The sequence below is a fragment of the Cherax quadricarinatus genome, chromosome 19, assembly GCF_038502225.1.
Source record: "Cherax quadricarinatus isolate ZL_2023a chromosome 19, ASM3850222v1, whole genome shotgun sequence".
In the NCBI taxonomy this organism is placed as follows: domain Eukaryota; kingdom Metazoa; phylum Arthropoda; class Malacostraca; order Decapoda; family Parastacidae; genus Cherax; species Cherax quadricarinatus.
The window spans coordinates 39,447,297-39,465,465 of record NC_091310.1 but is presented as its reverse complement, the minus strand read 5'-3'; the positions used below and the strand labels follow the sequence as shown (position 1 = coordinate 39,465,465).

The 18,169-nt window shown below is 38.4% G+C and overlaps 1 protein-coding gene and 1 long non-coding RNA gene across 6 annotated transcripts in view; one reads left to right on the top strand and one right to left on the bottom strand.

Annotated features, from left to right (window-relative positions):
* LOC128688354 (glutamate [NMDA] receptor subunit 1) overlaps window positions 1-18,169 on the top strand; it is a 220,393-nt gene that overhangs the window by 132,073 nt on the left and 70,151 nt on the right. For 4 of the 5 annotated variants that reach the window (XM_070086694.1, XM_070086691.1, XM_070086690.1 and 1 more), the window contains 4 exons: window positions 780-960; window positions 2,115-2,240; window positions 14,180-14,308; window positions 15,960-16,148. In XM_070086694.1, the coding sequence (XP_069942795.1) occupies window positions 793-960; window positions 2,115-2,240; window positions 14,180-14,308; window positions 15,960-16,148 (612 nt within the window). In that variant the 5' untranslated portion in view covers window positions 780-792. The remainder of the gene's footprint in view (window positions 1-779; window positions 961-2,114; window positions 2,241-14,179; window positions 14,309-15,959; window positions 16,149-18,169) is intronic. The other variant, XM_070086693.1, reaches the window with a different exon arrangement.
* On the bottom strand, window positions 2,237-16,093 carry LOC138852937 (uncharacterized). The gene is made up of 3 exons (XR_011392196.1): window positions 15,952-16,093; window positions 14,165-14,300; window positions 2,237-2,456 (listed from the first exon to the last, which is right to left on the bottom strand). It is a non-coding gene; the product is annotated as an uncharacterized lncRNA (long non-coding RNA).

Here is an 18,169-nt window from a genome sequence, read left to right as displayed (position 1 = left end):
AAGGCAAACCTCTTCGGAATGGACACATTCAGCAAGTGCCAAAACACCCATCTAAGATGTTTTGTGGTAGTTTTACTGCTAAAGGCCCTGGACAGCTTGTTATTGTTGAGGGAACGATGACCAGTAACAAATACAAGGCAATCCTGGCAATTCATTTGCTTCCCATTGTGGATCAAGACTTTCCTGATGGAGAAGGTATTTTCCAGCAGGTTCTTGCTCCATGCCACACTTCCAGAAAAATGCTGACATTCTTTGAAGAGAGTGGGTTAAGCAGTCTAGATTGGCCTGGAAACTCTCCTCACCTGAACCCAATTGAGAATAACCAAACAAAGGATTGAGAAACAGGACTGTTCAACTGTGGAAAAGCTAATTGCTGCTGTTATTAGGACCTGGTAGCATGACGAAGAACTTGCCAGAATGCGTTCAACATTGGTCGATTCTGTGCCAAAGCGCATAGCAATGCTTATAAAAGCAAAGGATAGTCATATCTCTTATTAAATCAGTTATCTGTCATATCATTGCCATGTATTTTTCAAATAAACCTTAATTTTCCAAATAAATGTCTTATTTTATCAATGTCCCAGTTATTATGTGCACTACTGTATGTGTACTTGTGCCTAAATATACTTCCTAAGGATTAAGAGAGAAGGTTGAAGATACGATAGGAGAATAGCACTTAATATCATTAAACATTCAAATAGCATCTTTGGAAATACTATAATCATTTCATATTTGGAAATGTCATTTTTGGAGTAATATTAGTTTTGTTTGTGTTGCAGGAGGCATGAGGTAATGGGGCAGGTAGTGGGGGCAGCGGTGGTGGTGGTGGCCACGCTGGGGTGTGTGCTCAGCCCGGTGCTCTCCTTGCCCGATATAGACACTCCTAGCATTAAGAACTTCAACATTGGTGGAATCCTCTCTGACAAGGCATCTGATGAACACTTTAAGTCAACCATATCGGTAAGTAAATCACAAAGGGACACACTTAAAATTTCAGGTAAATTATTGGTAAGCTCCTGTTATTTTGACCTTAACCTGTTTTCTATGTTTATGTACAATATTCTCCTTTTTATTTTGTCCTACAGTGCTGTATTAATATAAATCAATATGTTTTAATACTGTACTATAACTTTGAATACTCAGTTATTTCAGGGTATTAAAGTGTGTGAGTATGAAAGATAGGAAAATAATAGCAATCAGTTAAGTAAATGGACACAGAAGCAATGTCAAGGATATTTTATTGGTGAGTAAAACAGTCTGCACTAGAGTATCCTTAACTTTGTATGTGCCCATTTACCTAATTAAAGTTTGTTGGAGCAATGAGACTATTTTCTGGCAATTTTAGAAACTATTAGGCCATTGAGTCAAGAGTCATATGTACATACATGTACTTCTATTTTATATATATGGTAACTCAAGAGGATCCCAGAAGGGGGCTGAAATATACAGATTAATCATCCTCCTGTGTTTCTGTCTCCAAGTGGATTATTATTGAGCATTGACAAGTGTTCATTACACTTTAGTTAGTCACAGCATGTAACTAGAAATTACCTGTTTTTAGTTCTTTGGGCAAGAATTAGAGCATAAGAACATATAGATAACCTTGGGTGTATTTACAGTATACTTTTTAAGGGAATCTTTAATTAATATGTAGAAAGATAGTTCAGTATTTTGTTTTTATCAATTCACTGTATACAATGTATTAATCTCCCCTGGAGTAAAAGAATGTCTTATTATCTTACTACTTTTAATTTTAAGTGCTTAAATTATTTGATCTTTTATAAATTACATTACTCTCAAGGGTTTTATACAAATTTCAAATATAAAGTTTGGAAAGGGAACTTAAACCAGCTCATAATAATAATAAAAGATACATTGCAATTTTACAGATTGTTTGTACTGTACTGTACAGTAATGGTACTTTAAGAAAGATTCTTCAATGTATAGGCTATGGTTCTGGACAGTAATTAGGAATTGGCTTAAGGTTTGCATTATTGTTCACAAGACCAGGCATGACTAAATAAGAAAAACATTACATTAAGCTTGAATTTTCAATGTCTGTGAACCTGTGAGCCAAACGCTCAGCTTCAACTGATGTTCTCACGTGTTGCCAGCAGCAGATAAACGCTAACTGGTCCTATGTGGACTCCGACGCCAAGTTGAAGGACGTCACCATGCTCATGGACTCCAACCCCATCCGTACAGCTCTCGATGTCTGCAAGAAACTTGTTTCCAAATCAGTGAGTCATCAGTACCTCTTTATGAAATTTATTATAGTAGCAATCAACATAATCATTTGTTACCTTTATAAGTAAATGCTGTAAATACCAGATGATAACATTTGTGTTGCTGAATTGAGTCCTGGAAATGGGAAGTACAATGCTTGCACTTTACAGGAGAGGGTTTGGGATACTAGCAGTTTGGAGTGACATCTAGACTGTCTTATCTGAGTGCTTCTGCAAAGACAGTGATTATGCATGAGTGATGGCAAGTGCTCGGTGGGAAATGGCCAACATGTTAAAATATATATACAGTGGACTCCCGCCTTACGATATTAATCCATTCCTGAGAGCTCATCGTAAGCCGAAATTATCATTAGCCGAATTAATTTTCCCCATCAGAAATAATGGAAATCAAATTAATCCGTGCAAGACACCCCAAAGTATGAAAAAAAAAATTTACCACATGAAATATTAATTTTAATACACACAAACTGAAGAAAGCATGCACAATTACTACTCTACTAAGAATAGAATACATGACACTTACCTTTCTTGAAGATCTGGTGATGATTGATGGGATGGGAGGAGGGGAGAATGTGGAAGTTATTGTTTAGAAGGGGAATCCCCTTCCATTAGGACTTGAGGTAGCAAGTCCTTTTCTGGGGTTACTTCCCTTCTTTTAATGCCACTAGGACCAGCTTGAGAGTCACTGGACCTCTGTCGCACAACAAATCTGTCCATAGAGCTCTGTACCTCCCGTTCCTTTAAGATTTGCCTAAAATGGGCCACAACATTGTCATTGTAATAGTCACCAGCATGGCTTGCAATAGCTGTGTTAGGGTGATTTTCATCTATAAAGGTTTGCAGTTCAACCCACTTTGCACACATTTCCTTAATCTTCGAAGTAGGCACAATGGATTCCACAACTGGCATAGGCTTCTCAGGGTTAGCCCCAAACCCTTCAAAATCTTTCTTAATTTCCAAACTAATTCTCACCCTTTTTACCACAGGGTTGGCACTAGAAGCTTTCTTGGGGCCCATGGTGACTTTTTTTGCAGTTACAAGCACAAAAAACACTGGGATAAGGTGTAATGTGCTGAATGTATGCGTGGATGCGACCGCACTGGCTGGCTTGTAAACACTGGCACCCACGGGGCAGCTGAGGCCACATGAGGGACGCGTCCTGGACGAATCACGTAAGGCGAGTTTTTTATCATGAGGCGAGGCAAAATTTTTGCGTTCAAATGCTTCGTATGGCGGATTTAACGTAACGCGATGCGTTCATGAGGCGGGGGTCCACTATATATATATTTCTTTCTTTCGTTCAACACACCGGCCGTATCCCACCAAGGCGGGGTGGCCCATAAAGAAAAACGAAAGTTTCTCCTTTTACATTTAGTAATATATACAGGAGAAGAGGTTACTAGCCCCTTGCTCCCGGCATTTTAGTCGCCTCTTACAACACGCATGGCTTACGGAGGAAGAATTCTGTTCCACTTCCCCATGGAGGTAAGAGGAAATAAACAAGAACAAGAACTAGTAAGAAAAATGGAAGAAAACCCAGAGGGGTCTGTATATACATGTATGCTTGTACATGTATGTGTAGTGTGACCTAAGTGTAAGTAGAAGTAGCAAGACGTACCTGAAACCTTGCATGTTTATGAGACAGAAAAATGGACAGCAGCAATCCTACCATCATGTAAAACAATTACAGGTTTCCGTTTTACACTCACTTGGCAGACGGTAGTACCTCCCTGGGCGGTTGCTGTTTACCAACCTACTACCTAGGCTATATATATATATATATATATACATATATATACATACATATATATATATATATATATATATATATATATATATATATATATATATATATATATATATATATATATATATATATATATATATATATATATATATATACATACATACATACAAGTAAGAGGGAGGTGAAAGTGTATAAACTAAGGGAGGAGGAAGTTCGGGCGAGATATAAGCGACTATTGGCAGAAAGGTGGGCTAGTGCAAAGATGAGTAGTGGGGGGGGTTGAAGAGGGTTGGAATAGTTTTAAAAATGCAGTATTAAAATGTGGGGCAGAAGTTTGTGGTTATAGGAGGGTGGGGGCAGGAGGAAAGAGGAGTGATTGGTGGAATGATGAAGTAAAGGGTGTGATAAAAGAGAAAAAGGTAGCTTATGAGAGGTTTTTACAAAGCAGAAGTGTTATAAGAAGAGCAGAGTACATGGAGAGTAAAAGAAAGGTAAAGAGAGTGGTGAGAGAGTGCAAAAGGAGAGCAGATGATAGAGTGGGAGAGGCACTGTCAAGAAATTTTAATGAAAATAAGAAAAAAATTTTGGAGTGAGTTAAACAAGTTAAGAAAGCCTAGGGAAAATATGGATTTGTCAGTTAAAAACAGAGTAGGGGAGTTAGTAGATGGGGAGATGGAGGTATTGGGTAGATGGCGAGAATATTTTGAGGAACTTTTAAATGTTGAGGAAGAAACGGAGGCGGTAATTTCATGCACTGGTCAGGGAGGTATACCATCTTTTAGGAGTGAAGAAGAGCAGAATGTAAGTGTGGTGGAGGTACGTGAGGCATTACGTAAAATGAAAGGGGGTAAAGCAGCTGGAACTGATGGGATCATGACAGAAATGTTAAAAGCAGGGGGGGATATTGTGTTGGAGTGGTTGGTACTTTTGTTTAATAAATGTATGAAAGAGGGGAAGGTACCTAGGGATTGGCAGAGAGCATGTATAGTCCCTTTATATAAAGGGAAAGGGGACAAAAGAGACTGTAAAAATTATAGAGGAATAAGCTTACTGAGTATACCAGGAAAAGTGTACGGTAGGGTTATAATTGAAAGAATTAGAGGTAAGACAGAATGTAGGATTGTGGATGAGCAAGGAGGTTTCAGAGTGGGTAGGGGATGTGTAGATCAGGTGTTTACATTGAAGCATATATGTGAACAGTATTTAGATAAAGGTAGGGAAGTTTTTATTGCATTTATGGATTTAGAAAAGGCATATGATAGAGTGGATAGAGGAGCAATGTGGCAGATGTTGCAAGTATATGGAATAGGTGGTAAGTTACTAAATGCTGTAAAGAGTTTTTATGAGGATAGTGAGGCTCAGGTTAGGGTGTGTAGAAGAGAGGGAGACTACTTCCCGGTAAAAGTAGGTCTTAGACAGGGATGTGCAATGTCACCATGGTTGTTTAATATATTTATAGATGGGGTTGTAAAAGAAGTAAATGCTAGGGTGCTCGGGACAGGGGTAGGATTAAATTATGGGGAATCAAATACAAAATGGGAATTGACACAGTTACTTTTGCTGATGATACTGTGCTTATGGGAGATTCTAAAGAAAAATTGCAAAGGTTAGTGGATGAGTTTGGGAGTGTGTGTAAAGGTAGAAAGTTGAAAGTGAACATATAAAAGAATAAGGTGATGAGGGTGTCAAATGATTTAGATAAAGAAAAATTGGATATCAAATTGGGGAGGAGGAGTATGGAAGAAGTGAATGTTATCAGATATTTGGGAGTTGACGTATCAGCGGATGGATTTATGAAGGATGAGGTTAATCATAGAATTGATGAGGGAAAAAAGGTGAGTGGTGCGTTGAGGTATATGTGGAGTCAGAAAACGTTATCTATGGAGGCAAAGAAGGGAATGTATGAAAGTATAGTAGTACCAACACTCTTATATGGGTGTGAAGCTTGGGTGGTAAATGCAGCAGCGAGGAGACGGTTGGAGGCAGTGGAGATGTTCTGTTTAAAGGCAATGTGTGGTGTAAATATTATGCAGAAAATTCGGAGTGTGGAAATTAGGAAAAGGTGTGGAGTTAATAAAAGTATTAGTCAGAGGGCAGAAGAGGGGTTGTTGAGGTGGTTTGGTCATTTAGAGAGAATGGATCAAAGTAGAATGACATGGAAAGCATATAAATCTATAGGGGAAGGAATGCGGGGTAGGGGTCGTCCTCGAAAGGGTTGGAGAGAGGGGGTAAAGGAGGTTTTGTGGGCAAGGGGCTTGGACTTCCAGCAAGCGTGCGTGAGCATGTTAGATAGGAGTGAATGGAGACGAATGATACTTGGGACCTGACGATCTGCTGGAGTGTGAGCAGGGTAATATTTAGTGAAGGGATTTCAGGGAAACCGGTTATTTTCATATTGTCGGACTTGAGTCCTGGAAATGGGAAGTACAATGCCTGCACTTTAAAGGAGGGGTTTGGGATATTGGCAGTTTGGAGGGATATGCTGTGTATCTTTATATGTGTATGCTTCTAAACTGTTGTATTCTGAGCACCTCTGCAAAAACAGTGATAATGTGCGAGTGTGGTGAAAGTGTTGAATGATGATGAAAGTATTTTCTTTTTGGGGATTTTCTTTATTTTTTGGGTCACCCTGCCTCGGTGGGAGACGGCCGACTTGTTGAAAAAAAAAATATATATATTTTTTTTTTTTTTTCAACAAGTCGGCCGTCTCCCACCGAGGCAGGGTGACCCAAAAAGAATGAAAATCCCCAAAAAGAAAGAAAATCCCCAAAAAGAAAATACTTTCATCATCATTCAACACTTTCACCTCACTCACACAATCACTGTTTTTGCAGAGGTGCCCAGAATACAACAGTTTAAAAGTACAGCTACCATCCGACTTACGACCGAGTTCAGTTCCGAGAAACCGATCGTAAGTCGAAATGTACGTAAGCCGAACTTTACTACTGAATATCAACATCACATTTTTGTAATGACATTATTTTATTGTTTTATTTTGGTATTTCATGTTTTACTTTACTTTTTATGCTGTTAGTACTGTATTTTATACTGTAAGGTTTAGGATAAACACTGTGTACAACACAATTAGTGGTTTATTTCACAGAAATTTGGCATAAAAAACATGGTTATAAGTCGAGTGGTTGTATGTCGAGCAGGTCGTAAGTCGGATGGTAGGTGTATATACATATAAAAATACACTATATATATGGTATATATTTTAAACTTAAGATTTAATTTAAGTCTGCCCGAAATGCCTAGCCATGCTAGGTGTTCTAGTGGTACACTCTGTAATTATTATTTTACTACATGTAAACAATACAATAACCAAATTCTGTAAACTCAGCATTGTAATCCTTATAGAGAATAAACTTTGTATATATATATATATATATATATATATATATATATATATATATATATATATATATATATATATATATATATATTTATTTATTTATTTATTTATTTATTTATTTATTTATTCATATACAGTACATACATACAATGTAAAGCATGAAGCCACTAGCTGTGCAGATCATTTAAGGCAGACTAGAACGAAGAACCAATTGACATTGAATAGTTAAGCTGGATTATTTGAAAGTTAAGTTTAATTGCTTTAATATACAGTGGGCCCCCAGTTATCATAATTAATCTGTTCCAGAGAGTGTGACTAAAGCTGAATTTGACGATATTCGAATTCATTTTTCCCATAAATAATGTAAATCCAATTAATAAGTTCCAGACACCCAAAAGTATTAACAAAAATTATTTTTTATAGATTAAATATAGATTTACATACAGAAAAGAATGGGAAATCAAGTATAAAACAATAATATCACAATTACCTTTATTGAAGACTCTTGTTGGTGTATGGAAGATGGGAGGAGGGGAGAGGGTTAGGGTGATGTTCCTCCACAAATATTTGCAACTCACTCCACTTGGCACAAATGTCCTTAACCTTTGAAGTAGGCATCTTCTTCCCTCTCTCTTTCTCCTCCTCTGAAGCAATTTCCTCAGCTGGTGTACATAAGAACATAAAGCAGGAACACTGTAGCAGGCCTGTTGGCTCATACTAGGCAGGTCCTTCACACACTCTCCCACTAACAGAATCGTATTTACCCAACCCAATTTTCAATGCTTCCCAAGCAATAAGCTTTGATAATTCTATTCACTCATGCACAAGTCCCACTCAAATCAAATTGTGCATGTGTGGGGAAGTACCCTGGCTGGTGTACATAAGAAAGCAGGAACACTGCAGCAGACCTGTTGGTCCATACCAGGCAGGTCCTTCACAAACCATCCCACTAACAGAATCGTATTTGCTCAACCCAATTTTTAATGCTTCTCAAGCAATAAGCTTTGGTAATCCTGTTCACTCATGTGCAAGTCCCACTCAAATCAAATCGTGTGTGTGGAGAAGTGCCCTGGCTGGTGTGTGTGGGGAAGTACCCTGGCTGGTGTGTGGGGAAGTACCCTGGCTGGTGTGTTCTTTCTTGAATTCTATCATGTTTATCACCTTTACCAAAGGGATGGCACTAGGAGCTTTCTTTTGGCCCATGGTGGCTTATTTAGCAGTTGCAAGCACTAAAACAAATGGAATACATATTATGAAATGTATCGTTTGAACACGTGGGATTGTGCTCACTGGCTGATAAACAGTGACACACTGTAAATGGTGTGTCGGGCCGTTTGGACGCTTGCAAGACGAATGACTATTACCGAGCTAAATGATGATCACCGAGCCAGTATTTTGATGAAAAAATGTTACGATTACCGAATATTACGAAATGCGACGGCTACGATATCTGGGGGTCCTCTGTAATTGTTTTATATAATTGGGTGCTCATGGCTTGGTTGTTAGCATTCATAGCTCATACACTGAGGGTCAAGGGATCAATCCTGACATAGGTGAATTGTTGGGCATGTTTCCTTACACCTGCTGCCCTTGTAAGTAGGTACCTGGGTGTTAGCTGACTGTTATGGGTGACATCCTAGTGGAACAAGATTAACTTAAGTTACCTGACATACACTGCATAACCAGGGGCTTTCTATAGAGTATGTGAATGATGTCAGCTAGGTCTGTAATAGTTGCATCATGTACATGTGCTTGGTTTTTGGGACCTGACGAGCTGTTGGAGTGTGAGCAGGGTAATATTTAGTGAAGGGATTCAGGGAAACCGGTTATTTTTATATAACTGGACTTGAGTTCTGGAAATGGGAAGTACAATGCCTGTACTTTAAAGGAAGGGTTTGGGATATTGGCAGTTTGGAGGGATGTGTAATAGGATGGTATATACAGTGGACCCCCGGTTAACGATATTTTTTCACTCCAGAAGTATGTTCAGGTGCCAGTACTGACCAAATTTGTTCCCATAAGGAATATTGTGAAGTAGATTAGTCCATTTCAGACCCCCAAACATACACGTACAAACGCACTTACATAAATACACTTACATAATTGGTCGCATTCAGAGGTAATCGGTATGCGGGGGTCCACTGTATATAATTGGGGCCCTGATATTGTATTCTATATGGAGTTTATTATATTATTTCAGGTCACTTTTTATATTATATCTTTATACATATATGCTTCTAAGCTGTTGTATCTTGGTGCCTCTGCAAAAACAGTGATAATGTATGAGTAAGGTGAAAGTGTTGAATGATGATGAAAGTATTTTCGTTTTGGGGATTTTCTTTCTTTTTGGGTCACCCTGCCTAGGTGGGAGATGGCCGACTTATTGAAAAAAGAAAATACTAGTACAGTTTTTGGCAGATAATTTTAGATAAAATATTTCATTTGTGATACTAGCTGTATTTTTGAGCAATTCTATTATGGAAATTATTTTTGCAGAAGTGGGAGGAGCCAAGTAAAGGAGTTAGGATAATTGCCTGTCAGATAGCCTATGATACTGGTTTGATCCTATGGAATGTCTGCAAGATTAGTTCCTTTTGTTTTATACTAGTAAATTTTATTTCCCATGATACATAGAATTACATTATATACAGTTTATCGTACATGGAAAAGCCCATAGTTATGCAAGGCATTTTGGGCAGACTTAAAATTAAATATATTTTATTTTATATATTATCACACCGGCCGATTCCCACCAAGGCAGGGTGGCCCGAAAAAGAAAAACTTTCACCATCATTCACTCCATCACTGTCTTGCCAGAAGGGTGCTTTACACTACAGTTTTTAAACTGCAACATTAACACCCCTCCTTCAGAGTGCAGGCACTGTACTTCCCATCTCCAGGACTCAAGTCCGGCCTGCCGGTTTCCCTGAATCCCTTCATAAATGTTACTTTGCTCACACTCCAACAGCACGTCAAGTATTAAAAACCATTTGTCTCCATTCACTCCTATCAAACACGCTCACGCATGCCTGCTGGAAGTCCAAGCCCCTCGCACACAAAACCTCCTTTACCCCCTCCCTCCAACCCTTCCTAGGCCGACCCCTACCCCGCCTTCCTTCCACTACAGACTGATACACTCTTGAAGTCATTCTGTTTCGCTCCATTCTCTCTACATGTCCGAACCACCTCAACAACCCTTCCTCAGCCCTCTGGACAACAGTTTTGGTAATCCCACACCTCCTCCTAACTTCCAAACTACGAATTCTCTGCATTATATTCACACCACACATTGCCCTCAGACATGACATCTCCACTGCCTCCAGCCTTCTCCTCGCTGCAACATTCATCACCCACGCTTCACACCCATATAAGAGCGTTGGTAAAACTATACTCTCATACATTCCCCTCTTTGCCTCCAAGGACAAAGTTCTTTGTCTCCACAGACTCCTAAGTGCACCACTCACTCTTTTTCCCTCATCAATTCTATGATTCACCTCATCTTTCATAGACCCATCCGCTGACACGTCCACTCCCAAATATCTGAATACGTTCACCTCCTCCATACTCTCTCCCTCCAATCTGATATTCAATCTTTCATCACCTAATCTTTTTGTTATCCTCATAACCTTACTCTTTCCTGTATTCACCTTTAATTTTCTTCTTTTGCACACCCTACCAAATTCATCCACCAATCTCTGCAACTTCTCTTCAGAATCTCCCAAGAGCACAGTGTCATCGGCAAAGAGCAGCTGTGACAACTCCCACTTTGTGTGTGATTCTTTATCTTTTAACTCCACGCCTCTTGCCAAGACCCTCGCATTTACTTCTCTTACAACCCCATCTATAAATATATTAAACAACCACGGTGACATCACACATCCTTGTCTAAGGCCTACTTTTACTGGGAAAAAATTTCCCTCTTTCCTACATACTCTAACTTGAGCCTCACTATCCTCGTAAAAACTCTTCACTGCTTTCAGTAACCTACCTCCTACACCATACACTTGCAACATCTGCCACATTGCCCCCCTATCCACCCTGTCATACGCCTTTTCCAAATCCATAAATGCCACAAAGACCTCTTTAGCCTTATCTAAATACTGTTCACTTATATGTTTCACTGTAAACACCTGGTCCACACACCCCCTACCTTTCCTAAAGCCTCCTTGTTCATCTGCTATCCTATTCTCCGTCTTACTCTTAATTCTTTCAATTATAACTCTACCATACACTTTACCAGGTACACTCAACAGACTTATCCCCCTATAATTTTTGCACTCTCTTTTATCCCCTTTGCCTTTATACAAAGGAACTATGCATGCTCTCTGCCAATCCCTAGGTACCTTACCCTCTTCCATACATTTATTAAATAATTGCACCAACCACTCCAAAACTATATCCCCACCTGCTTTTAACATTTCTATCTTTATCCCATCAATCCCGGCTGCCTTACCCCCTTTCATTTTACCTACTGCCTCACGAACTTCCCCCACACTCACAACTGGCTCTTCCTCACTCCTACAAGATGTTATTCCTCCTTGCCCTATACACGAAATCACAGCTTCCCTATCTTCATCAACATTTAACAATTCCTCAAAATATTCCTTCCATCTTCCCAATACCTCTACCTCTCCATTTAATAACTCTCCTCTCCTATTTTTAACTGACAAATCCATTTGTTCTCTAGGCTTTCTTAACTTGTTAATCTCACTCCAAAACTTTTTCTTATTTTCAACAAAATTTGTTGATAACATCTCACCCACTCTCTCATTTGCTCTCTTTTTACATTGCTTCACCACTCTCTTAACTTCTCTCTTTTTCTCCATATACTCTTCCCTCCTTGCATCACTTCTACTTTGTAAAAACTTCTCATATGCTAACTTTTTCTCCCTTACTACTCTCTTTACATCATCATTCCACCAATCGCTCCTCTTCCCTCCTGCACCCACTTTCCTGTAACCACAAACTTCTGCTGAACACTCTAACACTACATTTTTAAACCTACCCCATACCTCTTCGACCCCATTGCCTATGCTCTCATTAGCCCATCTATCCTCCAATAGCTGTTTATATCTTACCCTAACTGCCTCCTCTTTTAGTTTATAAACCTTCACCTCTCTCTTCCCTGATGCTTCTATTCTCCTTGTATCCCATCTACCTTTTACTCTCAGTGTAGCTACAACTAGAAAGTGATCTGATATATCTGTGGCCCCTCTATAAACATGTACATCCTGAAGTCTACTCAACAGTCTTTTATCTACCAATACATAATCCAACAAACTACTGTCATTTCGCCCTACATCATATCGTGTATACTTATTTATCCTCTTTTTCTTAAAATATGTATTACCTATAACTAAACCCCTTTCTATACAAAGTTCAATCAAAGGGCTCCCATTATCATTTACACCTGGCACCCCAAACTTACCTACCACACCCTCTCTAAAAGTTTCTCCTACTTTAGCATTCAAGTCCCCTACCACAATTACTCTCTCACTTGGTTCAAAGGCTCCTATACATTCACTTAACATCTCCCAAAATCTCTCTCTCTCCTCTGCATTCCTCTCTTCTCCAGGTGCATACACGCTTATTATGACCCACTTCTCGCATCCAACCTTTACTTTAATCCACATAATTCTTGAATTTACACATTCATATTCTCTTTTCTCCTTCCATAACTGATCATTTAACATTACTGCTACCCCTTCCTTTGCTCTAACTCTCTCAGATACTCCAGATTTAATCCCATTTATTTCCCCCCACTGAAACTCTCCTACCCCCTTCAGCTTTGTTTCGCTTAGGGCCAGGACATCCAACTTCTTTTCATTCATAACATCAGCAATCATCTGTTTCTTGTCATCCGCACTACATCCACGCACATAGGTTAGCATAGGTTTGCTCAGTGGATGGATTTTTTTTTATCAGAAGATTGGATATCTGTTTTAGTTCATTATTATAGAACTGTCTAAACTGTACACTGGATGATAGTCAACATTATCAAGTGCTCCTATGTGTCCTCTCTATTTTCAAGTTTTAAGGTGTGTACAGAATATGTACAGTGGAACCTCAAATATCGAACTTTCTTTGGTCCAGAAGGCTGTTTGAGTGCCTTTACCGAATGAATTTATTCCCATGAGGAATAATGTAAATTAGGTTAGTCCATTTCAGACCCTCAAAAATACACTTATAAAAGCACTTACAAAAATACACTTACATAATTGGTTGTGTTGGGAGCAGTTCGATTTTTGAGGTTCCACTGTACTTAAAAAAATTTGGTCTTCTACTGTCCTATTCTACCTAAATGTACTTATATTTTTTCTATTTTCTTATTTTTATGTAAATGATAAGTTTGTCTATTTTACTTTAGAGAATTTTTGCTTTTTTATAAAATTGCTTTACAAATTATTATTTGTTGCTTATTTTCTGGCTAAGGATAATACAGGCTAGATAAGAAACATGAAGTCAGTCTGAAGGAGAATTCATAGGTTATTACCAGTTGTTAGAGTTTTATTAATACTGTATTATGAATTACTCAGATTTAGTTTTCAGCACCAGATGAAAAGTATTGCTCATCCTATACTTAGTATCAGACAGACTGTTTATTATAATCATCCTTCCTTGATTCATAAAATACTGTAATGTATAATGCATATAAAAAATAATGCAATCCTAATTTCTTAGTCAAGCAAATGTTCTTCAGTTCACAAAGAATAGTAGAGTAATCAACTAGAAGTGACATTCCAGTAATAAAAACACATACATTCATACTTGCTGAAACATATGGTCAGTTTTATGTCTGAGGCTAACTGTTATTACTTTTGGTGTGTGCAGGTGTATGCAGTAGTGGTGTCTCACCCACTCAATGGTGACCTGTCCCCAGCTGCAGTCTCCTACACCAGTGGCTTCTATCACATCCCCGTAATTGGCATTTCCTCCAGGGACTCCGCATTCTCTGACAAGGTGTGAAACAAATAAATAGAGCAAAACATAATTAGATGACTAAATATATTAATACCTACTACAGTGGATAAATAATTGTGAAAACTTGATGATCTAAGCATGTATAGAAGTAAGTAAACAAGTATCTATCACAATACGTCTTTGCAATGTACTATAGGAAATGTCATTTTTTTTTCTTAAATATGTACAGTGGAACCCCGGATTTCGTCCAGTGCCGATATCGTACATTTCGGATTTGGACCACATTTTTGGGGGAAATTTTACCCCTGGTTTCGTACCTCCACTCAGAAATCGTCCATATCAGATGTGTCCACTTACATGTATGTGACTCAGTCTGCCTCTGTCACTTGTTTATTGAGCAATACTCCACACATTCATCCAAAACATTGGTGGTAGAGGGAGGGGAGGGATGGTGGTAGAGGGTGGTAGTGATGGTGGTAGAGGGTGGTAGTGGTTGTGATGGTGGTAGAGGGTGGTAGTGGTTGTGATGGTGGTAGAGGGTGGTAGTGGTTGTGATGGTGGTAGAGGGTGGTAGTGGTTGTGATGGTGGTAGAGGGTGGTAGTGGTTGTGATGGTGATAGTGATGGTGGTAGTGAAGGTGGTAAGAGGGTGGTAGTGGTTGTGATGGTGGTAGAGGGTGGTAGTGATGACAAACGATTGAAGATGTTGAGAAGTTGTCGTTGTTGTGGATCAGTGAAAAACAGTTAGCAGGAGCTAGTGTTGTGGATGTGATAATTTGCGAAAAGGCAAGACAGTTGCATGCAGATCTCATAAAGAATACGCCAACAAGAGTTGTCAGTAAAGGCAAAAGTGATTTAAATGTTCATTTATCCATTGAAGTTAGTGCTTTATATTTATTTCTCATTGTTTTCTGTGTGTAAAACTATAGTTATTCTCTATAAAATGTATTTTTTGTTAATATTTTTGGGTGTCTGGAATGGATTAATTGTATTTACATTATTTCTTATGGGAAATATTGCTTCGGCTTTTGTCCATTTTGGATTTCGACCGACCTTCTGGAACAGATTAAGGACGAAAACTAGGGTTCCACTGTATAGACATGAAATGTATTACAGGTTGTAAGTGATATTCATGTAAAGAATTAATAGTAATAATTTATATCAGAAAATTATGCAATTTATTTTGAATAATGTAATACCAAAGCTAACTCATATTTTTTTTACTCCAAAAATTTTTTAGTATAATGTACTGTATGAGGTGTGTCTCATTTAAGATGTATATGCATTCCAGGTCCATGACAGCTCATTTAGGTCATAAACAATTAATTCTTTATAATGAAAATCTTCAGTATGCTTTGCTAAGCACACTGATCATGAATAAGGGATGTATATCACATAGATGGAATTATTAATATTATTATTACAATCAAAACTAAGTGCTAAACCACCAGGGTCATACAGAGGAATTACCAATAGACAGGACATTGCACAATAGTGAATTCACATACAGCAATGTAATTAAAAAATGGGAATTTTCTCAGTATAGTGGAAAGCACACAGTAATAAAAGTAGTTAGAAATAGAAGATGACAATGTAAATAAACATATTTTAATTATACTGACTGCTTTTTAGTCAACATTATGCCCTCTATTAACTCATTATTATAACTTGAACTTGACAAACCGTTACAGAACATCCATGTGTCATTCCTGCGGACAGTACCACCATACAGTCACCAGGCAGATGTGTGGGTGGAGCTCCTCAAAACCTTTCAGTACACACAAGTTGTCTTTGTTCACTCTTCGGATACTGATGGCCGTGCCCTCCTCACACGCTTCCAGAACCAGGCACAGAGCCATGAGGATGATAAGGACATAAAGGTGAGTTACAAAAAGTAGTATTAGCACAACTACTACAAAATGTTTCATGCTTATGTTGAGGACTGATAGTAAAACAGTGTCAGATACCAGATATAATGAGCCTCATGAATTTGTGATGTTCCCTAAATGCTGAATTTTATTTTATCCAGCATTTTTACTGATGGGCAAACTTGCAAATAAATTAGATTTTGTTTTTATCATTCTTTTTCATGTCAGTATTAACTAGCCTAAGGTGCTGTATAAAAAAGGTGTGGTCTCTAAAACACAAAATCTAAACCAAAATTTTTTTTTAATTTTAGATTTGGGGGACCTCCTTGAAATCAACCTTGTCTGAATTTTAGGGTAAATTGTACTCTATGCATTAAGTAGATATACAGTGCCCACAGAAGTAAACTTAACTTTTCCATTATTATTACAAATATAAAAAAAACATAAACATTTTAGAACAAAAACTGTAATACTTTTCAATGAACCGTTTTTCTTTTAAATTTTAAATTTCTTTTAAATTATTAATGTGTACAGGAGAAGGGGGTTACCAGCCCCTTGCTACCACATTTTAGTCACCTCTTACGACACACATGGTTTACAGATGTAGAATTCTGTAATACATACACACTTGGTACTTAAGTTAATATTTTGTTGTCTCCCCCATAACCTTGACGACCATTTGAAGCCGTTTGAGCATACATTCACTCAGTTTCCTGGAGTAATCAGTTGATAACTGGCTAACCCAAATGTTCATCATCTCTTGTTGCAGGCACAAGATGGATAAAATGTGGCGGGATTCCATCTTCATTTTCATGATATTCCAGGCACTCTCAATAGGATTGAGGTCTAGACTATTCCTTGGCCCACTGTAATAACCTCAGTATTTTTCTCAGCGAGCCGCTTGGTTACTTTTTTTGGCCTTGCGACAGGGAGCACTAGCATATGTGTAGGTGGTGCCGCCATGAATTTAGAAAATATTCACCAGGTGTCCTCAAGAACGGTGATGTAGTGGTCAGCATTCATTGTAACCTTATGGAAAAGGAAGTAAAACTGCCATGACTAATGTAAACCACTAAAGCAACCCCAACCATGATGGTATGTAGATGTACTTTACTGTGCTCACTGTAAATGCAGGGTTATACCTTCTGATGGAGGAGGAGTACCTTATCCTTCTTTGATGACCTTGAATGCACCAAAATGTGGATTCATCTCACCACATGACTTCTTTTCAGTCATCAACTTTCCAATGTGCATATTACCTGGAAAACTGCAGACGTTCCTTCTTAATATGGAGCGAGAGTAGGGTTTCCCTGCAGCATGGCGACTTGGCAGGCAGAGGTCATTTTTGCATGAAGTAATGGATGCATCTAATTGAGGAGCTCAGGATGCATTTCTTTGAGGTGTGATACAGTCATTTGTGGATTTCTATGTAGTTCTCTGCATAGAATGGTATACTATTTGTGTTTAGACATTCTCTCGGGTCGACCAGTTTGAGGTTTTGTAGCAGGAACAGGATTTGGTGGGAGGCCATGGGTGGCAACAAGTAACACCATTACACTGGACTTTGCTCATCCAGTATGGTGACAGATTTTCTTTACAGTGACTTATTCTTGTCTCCAAGCCAATATACTACTCATCATAGTGTATACAACCCATATTCATTTGAAACAAAATTGTGGTACTAAATACTGCTCCAGATCTTGAGCACTTGGGAATATAGTAGTGCAACAGAACACCTCACTGGCATATGCAGGCTCTCTGAAAGGTGATACATATTGCAGTCTTTTGTATTAACAGAGAGAGTTGACAGATACCTCCAGAAAACATCCAGATGAAGTATAGCATCAAATACGCATTATGAATCTAGACTGTTTCGTTCTTTTTATATTGGAGGCTGCACCACCATTAGGTATGATAGCACTCCCTTTAAGAAGGCCAAAAAAGTGGCTTGCTGAGAAAAATATTGAGGTTTTACAGTGGCCAGGGAATAGTTCATACCTCAGTCCTATTGAGAATGCCTAGAATATTATAAA